General features: G+C 44.4%; 1 protein-coding gene across 6 annotated transcripts in view; it reads right to left on the reverse strand.

Annotated features, from left to right (window-relative positions):
- The window catches only part of PDE10A (phosphodiesterase 10A), a 227,918-nt gene that overhangs the window by 51,915 nt on the left and 162,508 nt on the right, over window positions 1-13,495 (reverse strand). For 4 of the 6 annotated variants that reach the window (XM_029944402.1, XM_029944400.1, XM_029944399.1 and 1 more), the window contains one exon: window positions 12,826-13,072. In XM_029944402.1, coding sequence (XP_029800262.1) covers window positions 12,826-13,072 — 247 coding nt within the window. The remainder of the gene's footprint in view (window positions 1-12,825; window positions 13,073-13,495) is intronic. The other 2 variants (XM_029944403.1, XM_029944401.1) reach the window with 1 other exon arrangement.

Genomic DNA, 13,495 nt, shown 5'->3' on the forward strand with positions numbered 1-13,495 from the left:
CATTGTCTGTGAAGGTTTTGCCTGAACTTTCCCCCACGCTGGCAAAATTTATCAGACTTAGGTACCACCTGCTCCGTATCGTACACATAAAACTTTGAAAACACTCCTTGACGCCTGTCTCTCTTTTAAGTGGCCTCAGGAAGGACAGTGTCATGTGAAAGGTCTACGCGACGCTGGCTCCGTCACACCCCTGCGGCCATGTGCCCCTGTGCGAGTTACGTAAACCCTGTATGTCTGTTTTCTCTTGTGCCACATGGAAATAACAGCAGCCTCACTCAGGACTGTCGCGAGACTGTGTTTTTTGCGTGTAAAGCGTCCAAAACAGCAGCCATCATGGAGCAAGGGTTGGAGTGAACACAGCCGTTCTTACCACGACCATCTCACACCCACCGTCCCTGACAGAGAAGACAGTCACTGCTCGGTTGGGGAATTCAGGAACGAATAGAGGTTGAACCGCTGATTAAATCTGTCCCTAGCCAAGAGGGTTCATTTTAATAATGACTTTCCCCCCCCGCATGCCTTTAATGGTAAATGTCTTCTGATCCAAATTGTAAAGATCTAATCTGCTTTAAAGGATTGCTTCCTCTAGGCAGGAGATGTGACACGTATTATTATTATCCTGTTGGCTTTGGGCATCATAGCAAATTATTTCTTTAAAAGCATAACATGCATGACTAAATTAATTCCTTTACTTTTAAAAGACCTTTCAAGTCTTTTTAAGTGGTTGTTACCATTCTGTTAACAGTACGAGCATTATCTGTTCATGAAATGGGGATGTTGCCAGAGGTGTGCCCCTGGATCTGATACGAGGGGTGTATCCAAAAGGAAGTACAGAGGAGCTAAACGGTACGAGGGTTCCTAATGCCCATGCGCCCTGCCTCTCAGACAGAATTTTTACGCGAAGACAACTGAGCCGAACAACAATAAAACATGCTGTTATATTATCACATTCACTATTAGAAGCAATTTTCAGGGGCGCCTGGGTGGCTCAGTTGGTTAAGTATTTGACTTCGGCTCAGGTCATGATCTCACAGTTCATGGGTTCAAGCCCCACATTGGGCTCTGTGCTGATAGCTCAGAGCCTGGAGCCTGCTTAGGATTCTGTGTCTCCCTCTCTCTGCCCCTCCCCTGCTTGTGCGTGCATGCTCTCTCTCAAAAATAAACATTAAACATTTTCTTTTTAAAGAATAAGAAAGCAATTTCCATGTAGGAAATAGTAATTTCAAGAACAGAAGTATTGAAAAGTTTCAGGACCGACATGCTTACTCTGACTCAGTATCAGCAGATGACTAAGAAGTACTCCACACAGGGCCTGAGGGGCTCAGTCAGCGGAACGTCAGACTCCGGCTTTTCACTTAGGTCATATTCTCAGGGTTCACGGGTTCGATCTCCACATTGGGCTCCATGCCGACAGCGCAGAGCCTGCTTGGGATTCTCTCTCTCCCTCTCCCTCGGTCCCTCTCCTGCTTGTGCTCTCTCTCAAAATAAGTAAGTAAACTTTTGAAAAAAGTACTTCATACTAGTAGCACAGGGTTTTCATATTCATGATCTTGATAAATATTTATGTATATGAAACAGACATTGAGGGAAAGACAAGGTGCCCACAGATGTGACTAACGTTTGGGACAATGTTTTCTACAAGGTGTTTTCCCTAATCTTCATATTGATGCTTGGGGGGCAAATGCTCAAATGGGGAAGCAAACTTGCTGAAAATAAAACCTCTGTAAGCGCCAGTACAAGGACCAGGCTCAGGCCTGAGCTTCTGGCTCATGGTCTGTGGACCAATGTTTTAACTGAAGAAGGTTCTGAAGAACCCTACTGTAAGGAAACCAGGGGCTGTGTCTCACCGAATCTGGGAACTGTCTTTTTTTTTTATTTGGAAGGATTCTTGCTCCAACAAACAAAGAAGTGTTACTTCAGAGAAGATACGTGAATTGGTCTTTTTCTGAATTGGAACACGTTTGAAAGAAACTCAGCTACAGCCTCCCTCGGGCCGGATGGCCAGGAAGGGGAGCAGAGGTCAGCGGTCCCCCCTGGAGCTGTAGATGCTGATAAAGAGGTTATTTTAAGTTGGAGAAGCTGTCAAAACAATATAATTTTCTACAACCTCTCGTGAGAAGACACAGTCACAAACTCCACAGAGAGCTGCGACGTCATCACCTAGACTGGCAACTTGTGCCGTAAGGAATTTACCAAAAAAAATCACTGTAAGGACAGACCGCCTGTTAATTTACTCGTGGCTTTTCAGGAGTGTTACTTTAGTTGTTTAAGTTCGGTTTTAGTTTCTTATGAACATTTAATCATGTTTGCATCCAGGTTTTAGGATGCAACACTCTGCGGGTTTGAAGAGCGTTGGAGTCACTGGGCCAGGTCCTCTATTGACATGGCTGAATTAACTCAGGAGTGGTTTTTAAAAAAAAAAACATCGATTTAAATTCATATTAGTTATCATGCAGTGTAATGTTGGTCTCAGGAGAATTTAGCCATTCCTCATTTACATAGAACACCCAGGGCCCATCGGACAAGTGCCTTCCTAACGCCCCATCTAGCCATCCCACACCCACCTCCACGCCAGCCGCCCTCAGTCTGTTCTCTGCATTTTAAGAGTCTCTCCCTGGTTTTATCTTATCTTTCCTTCCCTTCCCCCCTGTTCACCTTTTGTTTCTTAAATTCCACCTATGAGTGAAATCATGTATTTCTTTCTCTGACTTATTTCATTTAGCATAATACACTCTAATTCCTTCCACGTTGTAGCAAATGGTAAGATTTCCTTCTTTTTGATGGCTGAGTGATATTCCACTACATGTGTGCGTGTGCGTGTGTGTCTGTGTGTTTATACATACATACACATCTTCCTTACCCATTCATCAGTTGATGGATATTTGGGCTCTGTCCATACTGTGACTATTGTCAATAGTGCGTATTGCATTTGGGTGCATATACCCCTTTGAATCAGCAGTTCTGTATGCTTTTGTATATCTAGTAGTGCAACCGCTGGGTTGTAGCAGAATTCTGAAAATCTTTAATTTTTTGAGGAACCTCCAGACGCCCTTCCAGAGCGGCTGTAACAGATCCCATTCCCACCAACAGTGCAAAATGGTCCCCCGTCTCCTCCTCCTCCTCATCTACTGTTTCCTGAGTTGTTAATTTCAGCTATCACTGCTTTGATTTCTATTTCCCTGATGAAATGTGGTATAGAGCATCTGTTTATGTGTCTGTTAGCCATCCGGACATCTTATTTGGAAAAGTGTCTCTATGTGTCTTCTACCCATTTCTTCACTGGATCATTTGTTTTTTGGGGTGTTGAGCTTAGTAAGCTCTTTATAGACTTTGGGTATTAACCTTTTAGCTGATATGTCATTTGCAAATATCTTCCATTCTGTTGCTTGTCTTTGAGTTTTGTTGACTGTTTCATTTGCTGTGCAGAAGCTTTTTACCTTGATGAAATCCTACTAGTTCACTTTTGCTTTTATTTTTCTTCCTCTGGAGACATGTCTAGTAAGAAATCGCTGGGGCTGAGGTCAAAGAGATTATTGCCTGTTTTCTCCTCTATGATTTCGATGGATTGCTGCCCCGCAGTTAGGTCTTACGTCCATTTTGAATTTACTTTTGTGTACGGTGGAAGACAGTGGTCCAGATTCATTCTTCTGCATGTTGTTGTCCAGTTTTCCCAGCACCATTTGTTAAAGACTCTCTTTTTCCCCCTGGATACTCCTTCCTGCTTTGTGAAAGATAAGTTGGCCATCCGTTCGTGGGTCCATTTCTGGGTTCTTTATTCTTTTTAAATATTTTTAAAATTTATTTAAGAGACAGCATGAAGAGTAGAGGGGTAGAGATACATGGGGAGAGAGAGAGAATCCCAAGCAGGCTCTGTACTGTCTGTCTCTGCAGAGACTGACATGAGGCTTGAACTCACAAACTGTGAGATCATGACCTGAGCCAAAATCAAGAGTCAAATGGTTAACTCATTGAGCCACCCAGGTGCCCCTGGGTTCTCTATTCTGTTCCATTGATCTATGTGTTGGGTTTTGTGCCAGTACATACTGTCTTGATGATTACAGCTCTGTAATACAGCTTGAGGTCCAAAATTGTGATGCCTCCAGCTTTGGCTTTCTTTTTCAACATTACTTTGGCTATTTGGGGGTCTTTTCTGGTTGCATACAAATTTTGGAATTGTTTGCTCTAGCTCTGTTTAGAATGGTTTTATTTTGATAAGGATTACATTAAATGTGTAGATTGCTTTGGGTAGTATAGACATTTTAACAATATTCTTCCAATCTATGAGCTTCTTTGTGTCTTCTTCAATTTCTTTCATAAACTTTCTATAGTTTTCAGAGTATAGATCTTTTATCTCTTGGTTAGGTTTTTTCCCCAAATATCTTAGGGTTTTTGGTGCAATTGTAAATGGGATCAATTCCTTGGTTTCTCATTTTGCTGCTTAGTTGTTGGTGTATAGAAATGCAACTGATTTCTGTATATCGATTTTTTTATCCTCTGATTTTGCTGAGTTCATTTATTAGTTCGAGCAGTGTTTTGATGGAGTGTTTCGGGTTTTCCATGTAGAGTTACCATGTCATCAGTGAAGAACAAAAGTTTGACTTCTTCTTTGCCAATCTGTTGTCTGACTGCTAAGGCTAGAACTTTCAGTATAATGTTGAACAACAGTGGTGAGAGTGGACCTCCCTGTTGTGTTCCTGACTTCAGGGGGAAAGCTCTCAGTTTTTCCCCAGTGAGGATGGTATCAGCTGTGGATCTTTCATACATGACCTTTATGATGTTGAATTATGTTCCTTCTATCCTTACTTTCTTGAGGCTTTTTATTAAGAAAGGATGTTGTACTTTGTCAAATGCTTTTACTGCATCTATTGAGAGGATCATATAGTTCTTCTCTTTTCTTTTATTAATGTGGTGCATTAGGTTGATTGATTTGTAAACACTCAACCAGCCCTGCAGCCCAGGAATAATTCCCATTTGATCATGGTGAATAACTCCTTTAATGTACTGTAGAATTTGACTTCCAATATCTTATTGAGAATTTTTGCATCCAGGTTCATCAGGAACTTTGGCCTGTAACTCTCCTTTCTTTGGTTTTGCAATCAAAGTAATGCAAGCTTCATAGATGAGTTTGGAAACCTTCTTTTATTTCTAGTTTTTGGAACAGTTTGAAAAGAATAGGTATTTACTCTTTTTTAAATGTCTGGTAGAATTCCCCTAGGAAGCCATCTGGCCCAGGACTCTTGTTTGTTGGGAGATTTCTGATAACTGATTCCATTTCTTTGCTGGTTATGCGCCTGTTTAAATTGTCTATTTCTTCCTGTTTCAGTTTTGGAAGTGTATGAGTTTCTAGGAATTTTTCCATTTCATGATTTTATCTTTTTGGGTCCTCTCTTTTCTTTTTGAAAAGTACAGGTAGGGATTTATCAATTTTGTTTATTGCTTCAAAGAACTAGCATTTCGTTTCATTGATCTGTTATGTTTTTTTGTTTGTTTCTATATTGTTTATTTCTGTTCTAATCTTTACTTTTCCCCTTCTTCTGTTGGCTTAGGCTTTATTTGCTGCTTTTCTAGCTCCTTTAGGTATAAGGCAAGGTTGTGTATTTGGGACCTTCTTGCTTCTTGAGAAATGCAAGGCACTTTCCTCTTAGAACTACCTTTGCTAAAACCCAAAGGGTTTGGACTGCAGTGTTTCCACTTTCATTTGCTTCCAAGTATTTTTTTTAATTTCTTCATTAATTTCCTGCTTGACCCATTCATTTTTGAGTAGGATGTTCTCTTAGCTCCATGTATTTGAAGGCTTTTCAATTTTTTTTCTTGTGGTTGATTTTAAGTTTCATAATGCTGTGATCTGAAAATATGCATGGTATGATCTCAATCTTTTCATATCTGCTGAGGGCTGATTTATGATCCAGTATGTGATCTATTCTGGAGAATGTTCCATGTTCACTTGGGTAGAATGTGTATTCTGGTACTTTAGGGTAAAATGCTCTGAATATATCTATTAAATCCCTCTGGTTCAGTTTGTCATTCAAAGTCATTGTTTCCTTATTGATTTTCTGCTTAGAGGATCTGTCCATTGCTGTAAGTGGGGGTATTAAAGTCTCCTACTATTATGGAATTATTAACAATGAGTTTCTTTATGTTGGTTATTAATTGACTTATATATTTGGGTACATCAAGTTGGGGGCATAAATATTTACAATTGTTAGATCTTCTTGGAGGACAGACCCCTTAATTATGATATAATGTCCTTCTTCATCTCTTGTTACAGTCTTTGTTTTAAAATCTAGTTTGTCTGAGAGAAGTGTGGCTACTCTGGCTTCTTAAAAATCTCCATTAGCATGATGGTTCTCCATCTCCTCACTTTCAATCTGAAGGTCTTTAGCTCTAAAATGAGTCTTTTGTCAGGAGCACAGAGCTGGATGGATCTTGTTTTTTTTTTTTAATCCATTCTGATACCCTATGTCTTTTGATTGGGGGCATTTAGTCCATTTACATTCAGAGTGATTACCAAAAGATATGAATTTAGTATCACTGTGTTACCAGTACGGTTGGTGTTTCTGGTGATGTTCACTGATCCTTTGTAGTCTTTGTTGCTTTGGTCTTCTTTTTTTTTGTTTTTCCTCCACTTAGAGAATTCCCCTTAAAATTTCTTGCAGAGCTGGTTTAGTGGTATGAACTCCTTTAGTTTTGGTTTGTCTGGGGAAGTTTTGATCTCTCCTTGCATTGTGAATGACAGCCTTTCTGAGTAAAGGACTCTTAGTGTATATTTTTCCTATTCAACATGTTGAATATTTTCTGTCACTCCCCTCTGGCCTACCAAGTTTCCACAGACAGGTCTGGTATTAACGTTGTTTCTACCCTTGTAGTGAATGACCTTTGGTCCCTAGCTACTTTCAGAATTCCCCCTTTATATTTGTATTTTGCAAGTTTCACTATGATATATTGTGGTGTTGATATGTTTTGTTGATTTGGAAGGTAGTTCTCTGTGGCTCTTGGTCTTGGAGGCCTGTCTCCTGCTCCAGATGGGGAAGTTCTCAGCTATAATTCATTCAAATAACCCTTCTGCCCCATTTCCAGCTCTTCTTCTGGGACTCTTATGATACAAATATTGTCTGTTTCATGGAATCAGTTCTCGAAGTCTCCCCTTGTGAGACTTCCACATTAGCGAGTCTTTCCTCTGCTTCCTTGACCCCCGTTGTCAGTGCACCCAGTTTGTTCTGCAACTTAGTTTTACCAGTTTTTATTTCATCCTGATTAGTTCTTAGGTCTTTGATCCTGCAACAAGGGTTTCTCTGGTGTCTTCTATGTGTTTTCTCAAGCTCGGCTAGTAGTCTTATGGCTGTTTTCTAAATTCTTGTTCAGATGTATTGCATATATCTGTTTTGAGCAAGTCCCTGGCTGTGATGTCTTCTTGATCTTTCTTTTGAGGAGCATTCCTGTCTTGTCATTTCGTCTAGGATTCTATCTCCTGGGTGTTTTAGCAGTCCATCATCTTAACCACTTGGCCATGTTGTCCCACTTTTCCGGGTCTTGTAAAAGCTGTTACGTCTCCTGCACCTGAGAGCACAGCTATGCTGAAAAGAGGCCGTTCGCCGTCCAGGCCCAGCACTCTGGGAAGTGTCTCCGGGGGATGTTACGTGCATTCTGCTGCTGCGCTCTGGCTGCTCGCTCTCGCTGGTCAGTGGTTCACAGAGCTCCTCCTTGCCTGTAGTGGGGACTGTCTGGACCTTAACTAGGAGTGCTTCGATTTGTTTGTTGAAGTAACCCTGGAAAAAGGTGTGTGTGGGCGGGGGGGGGGTGGGGAGCCTGATCCCCTCAAGAAAAAAAGAATATGGAAGGGAGCAAAAAAATAAACCCAGAGAATCAAACAACTTTAAGGCTGATTCCAAAGGAAAAAGAAGAAAGGAACAAAGGAATAAAAAAGCCTGATCAGAGAGAGAGAGAGAGAAAGAGAGAGAAATGAAAAAATAAATAAGAACCTATGACCCTGATTCCAAAAGTAAAAATGAAGAAAAAAGAAAAAAAAAAAAGAAGAAAGAACTGTAGGTGCTGTTGTGAAGCAGTCGATTTTCAGGACACCCAGTGCCCGGAGGGTGCTGGCCAAGCGGGGCTGGAGCGAAGGCGGGCTGCTGGGTTACTGTCAGTCTGGCCCCATCGATAAGCAGCTGGCAGGCCTGGGCGGGGGGCTAGTGTGAGCCGTGAGCCGGTCCTGCCTCCACCAGCGGCCTGTGTGCTGCTCCCGGAAGCCCCCCCATGTGGGTGTTGGGGCACGGCCCCATCTCTTGTCCCAGGACAGGGTCTCACCCCCTGCACTGCTCAGGCAGCTTCACAGAGTAGGGAGGGCGGTCAGCTCCCCCTGCGCCACAACTGTCTTTTTACCTTTGGTGCAGGGCTGGGATTCAAACCCTCAGTCTCAAAGCACAGGGCGCCGCGTGGATGCTCCCCCTCCTCCGGAGCAGGGCCCCTCCATGCCACGTGGAGTCCTCGGTCCCCGAGCCACAGTCCCAGCCTGCACAGCGTGCGCCACCTGCGGTGCAGCACCGCCGCCCGGAGCAGGTGTAGTTCCCCGGGTGCACCTCTGTCCCTGCTGATGAACGGCTGTGTCTGGTGCCAGCGGGGGCTTTCATCCTTGGAGGCAACGCACCCTCTTCCAAAAGTACTCCAGGAAGGGACCGTCCCCTGCCAGTGCGCCGGAGATGCCTCCACCACGCTGTTCGCTCGGGGGCCAGCTCCCTCCTCCCCAGGAGCACCCCGGATAATGCCACGCAATTCCAGAACCTCAGAGGTTGAGCTTCAGATGCTGTCTGCAAAGGAGAACTGGGGCGCTCAGCACTTCTCACTCTCCCGTCTGTGGTCCAGAGAGGTTTTCCCTTCGTGCAAACTGGGTGCCACACTTTCTCAATCCCTCCCTGCCTCTCTCCCTCTCATCTCTCCACGCCAAGGGTTCCCTCCCCATCCAAGACACCATCGTTTCCCCCCAAACCACTTCCACCGACCCCCCGCCTGCCACGCGGTCTCCCTCCACTCTGCAGACCGACCTCCTGGGGTTCCACAGTCCGACCTCCACAGAGCCGTGTCTGGGCGCCGAGGAAAGCCCAGGGCCCCCTCCTTCTCCACCATCTTAAATCCTCCCCAACTCAGTTTAAACTGATAGTGACACGTTCGTCAAGGGACACAAGGAAACTTGGATCAATTTTAAGAGGACTGATTTCTACCTCCTTAACTTCCACACATACACTGACCTAAAAATGACTTTTTTCCACCTCCCATTTCAAAATAATCCCTTCCTTAAATTGCTGTAATACAAAAGCCTCTTAAAACAAAGGGAAATGTAAAATATGGTATTAATGAGATCTAACGATGGTTCCTAACGCCTTCATAAAATACTGATGGTAGGTATAAGTAAACTTTCAGCTACTAGATCATTCACGAGAACTTCTGATGGCGGCATCACCAGTACTTTTTGATAACTTAGCTCAGGTGGAGTTCAAATGAAGAGAAATTGCTAAAATAAAATGCTTTCTGCTATTTGCTCATTAATGGAAGCAATACTTGGGCTTCCTTAAAATAAAAGGGACAAGTAGGAACAAAGCTGATGCTGAATAGCGGGAGTCCAGTGTCTCAGTGTCAAGGAAGAATGTTCCAGACGGCAGTGAGATGGCTAGGAGGAGCCTGTGGGGCAAGAACGGACATATCAATACACGCCTCAGGGAAAGAGAGAAGGAGAACGCGATTCCAGAACTCTCTTCTACAACAGTGAGAGAAAGGGAAACCACCGTTTCCGAGGAGGGCCTGCAGCACGTCCAAGGCCGTGTGCCTGCTAACAGGACCCAGCAGGAACACACCAACCCGTGACAGCCCGTTACAATGATGGCCTCAACAGAATCGGAGGCAGCCTCGGACAAGTCCAAGTTAACCAACGTTCCACAAAATAACTGGCCCGTGTGCTGTGAGAGTACCCAGGTCAGGAAAGGCGGAGAGCAAGGAATGTTTCCAGATGAAAGAACACTAAAGCAGTTTGTAGTTTAGGGGCATCTGGGGGGCTCAGTCGGTCAGCATCCGACTCCTGATTTCGGCTCAGGTCATGACCTCACGGCTGGCGAGTTCGGGCTGTGCTGTCAGGGCAGAGCCTGCTTGGGGTGCTCTCTCCCTCCCTGGCCTTCCCCTGCTCACGCGCCGTCTCTCTCTCTCAAAATAAATAAAATAAACATTAAAAAACAAGAAGTTTGTAGTTTAGACACCTGGCACATGTTAGGGGCTGAATTTAGTCCCCAAGTTCCTATGTTGAAACCTTAAATCTCTAGTATCAGAACGTGATGTATTTGGAGGTAGACAGGCCTTCACAGAAGTAATCGGGGCACAAGGAGGTCAGCGGGCTGGGCCTGGGTTCGGAGGGACACGTGCCCTTCTGAGGAAAGGGGTCAGAACACAGTCACGCACGGGAGGAGGGCCGTATGCGGACACGGGGGGAAGGAGGCCACCGTCAGACCAAGGGCAGGGGCCCCAGAAGACCAAAACTCGCTAGCACTCTTGGACTTCCAGTTGCCAGGACTGTGGCCAATGACCTTGTGCCGTCTACACCAGCCAGCCTGCGGTGTGGGCTGTCGCAGCGCTAACAAGCCAATACAGAGCCAGTGTGAACTTCTGGACTTCTAAATTCTGCAGTGGGAACATAAGACAGTGTCCTTGTGTTTAGACAACACAAACACACTATTTGGGAGTTGTGAGACATTTTGTCTAAAACACGCTCTCAACTATATCCGAGAAACACGACATCTATGAATGAGACAGAGAGAGAGAAGAAGGAAGAGAGAACATCAAGGTAAAAATGGTAACAGTACACGGGGAGCATGGGCAATGGTAGAAGCGACCCTTGTATTATTTCTCTAACTTTGCTTTCTGTCTGAAATTATTTTAAAATAAAAAGTACAAAACACTTACACTAAGCTTCGTTTCATTCTAAAAGAGGTACAGTGTATTTATAGGTGTGTAAACCAGTTTTGTGTTAAGTCACAGACATCTCATTAGGATAGAACAGTTTCCAGGAAGTTGTATTTTTTATTTTTGATAAGCATTTATCAAAATGTCATAACATGGTGACTTGGATCATAGTATGCTAATAATGACATATACAACCACAAGTCAAAATTAATTTTTCACACCTATTATACGTTTTAGATTATCTTAATAAATAAAACACTATATAGCATAAAATATATTACATTAGATCGAATGTCTGTCGGGCACAGAAATACATATTCAGAGAGAGAAAGGATGCTGCTATTCCCAGTGATAGGGGCTTACAGCTGTGTATTTAAATGGGTAATAACAGGGGCGCCTGGGGGGTTCAGTTGGTTAACCGTCCGATTGCAGCTCAGGTCATGATCTCACAGTTCGTGGGTTCGAGTCCCACGTCAGGCTCTGTGCTGACAACTCAGAGCCTGGAGCCTATCTTCAGATTCTGTGTCTCCCTCTGTCTCGGTCCCTCCCCCACTCATGCTCTCTCTCTCTCTCTCTCTCTCTCTCATAAGTAAATAAACTCCAAAAAAATTAAATGGACAATAGTGGTTCTCAAGTGGCTGCAGCAGTGGAAATGTTTAAAAAAAGAGTAAAAATCAATATTCAGAATCTACTAGAAATTATATTCTCTGCAACGTCTTTAAAAGTTTATTTATTTATTTCGGTGAAGAGGCGGAGAGAGAGGGAGGCAGAGAATCCCAAGCAGCCTCCATGCTGTCCGTGCCGAGCCCGACGCAGGCCTTGAACTCAAACTGTGAGATTATGACCTGAACTGAAATCAAGGCTCGGGCGCGAAACCAACCAAGCTGCCCAGAGGCGCCCCCTCTACAACTCTGAAACTGAACGGAACAAATATAACGTTCTGTCAGTGTTTCCTTGTGAGAAATGCAGGTTCAGAAAATGTCTAAGCAGCAAGCATCTGACCGCTGTGCTCCCGTGTTCCGTGAACCACGTGATGGGCAAGGTCCCAGGAGCGGGCACGGGGTGTCGGGGGAGGAGGGGTGCGCTCACTGAGCAGCACTGACTGAGGTGCGTATGCCTGTCCCTGTGTCCAGAGTACTGTTTTTTGCCACTTCTGCTCCTCCTCACCCCTCCGCTGTCTCCCTAGCGGTGTGGTTGGTCCTATGGAACCCGAGGTTCTATTTCCAGAAAGGACATTTGTCAACATCAGGAAGGTGGCAACTCCCATTTGCATTAGCTTTGTAAAAGGTTAATAAACATCTCCCAGACTTTTAAGTGCCGGCAATCACGAAGGGATTCTCAGAGTTCACCTAATGCCGAATGTTGATCTCAACGGGTTTGAAGTGAAGCTTCATAAACCAATGAGCCTCATCCCACAGACCGTGACCAGGGCACATGTGTTGTGGGGTCACGTGAGCTGACCCCTGATGTGACCGCGGTGCGGACAGGTGCCCCCACAGTCACACGGGGGAGCTGTCCCTCGCGGTGTGAGCGCCGCCATCTTTGGTAAGAGACTCAACCGCGGTAGGTACTACCGACAGCGACCTCTGCTTCCTCATGTCAGTAGACGCTGTGACAGGTAAACCTTATACTCGAACATCTTACCTTTACACAACCTCATTTTTCTCTTTAACAAATTTACCTTGAGACAAATGCAAATTATTAGAAGATTTTTTTCAAAGCATTTTAAGACATCTCCTGAAATATGTACAACCAGGAATCACTTTTCTGGGTTGTGAAGGAAACGCTGCGGCGGGGAGGGAACCTTTCAACCACGTTACTTAAAAGGTCTTCCAGGTGACCCTGCGTAGTGGAAAAGATATTTAAAAAACCGGCATCACTCACGTTGGCACAGTGTAAGGCTAGTGCGCAGAAGACCGCAAACATCTTGAAGTTGTTCTCGTCCGTTTTCGAGAAGGCACTGCCGCTCAGCTTGTTGACCATCTGCACCACGCCGATGACGCTCCCGCGGCTCACGATGGGCATGCACAGAATGTTCCGCGTGGTGTACCCCGTGTACAAGTCCACCTCTCTGCGGGAGCATTCAGGAGCAGACCGACAGACACACGCACACACACAGGAGAAAGCACACCTTGCGTCATAAGTCTCAACTGAGTTTTGCAGTTTATATGCTTCTGTTAACAATGAATTGTACGGGGGCCCTTTCGCTTCTAACTTCAAGGACAACGTGACATTTGGAAGTGCTGCACTAAGATCTTTGGAAATATATCCTAACCATTTGTTCTTTTGTTTTGAGCGTTTTTCAGAACAGCCTCGAGGAGGCTTTTGGTTTGTCATCCGGTGTTAAGTATCCAGGATTGTTAACTAAACATAGACAGACTGGATGCAGAGGAGAAATATAATACATCCCATGATATAACATGTTCCTTTGAACTTGGTCATAGGTTATGAGAGATGCAAGTTGCTAATAAACTTAAATGGGAGTTTCTCACCTTGAAAACTTAGAGCCGGGGTCGGCACGCTGCAGCGTACCAGCTCTCTGCTGTTTTGTTAA

This window comes from Suricata suricatta, chromosome 7, assembly GCF_006229205.1.
Source record: "Suricata suricatta isolate VVHF042 chromosome 7, meerkat_22Aug2017_6uvM2_HiC, whole genome shotgun sequence".
Taxonomy (NCBI): Eukaryota; Metazoa; Chordata; class Mammalia; order Carnivora; family Herpestidae; genus Suricata; species Suricata suricatta.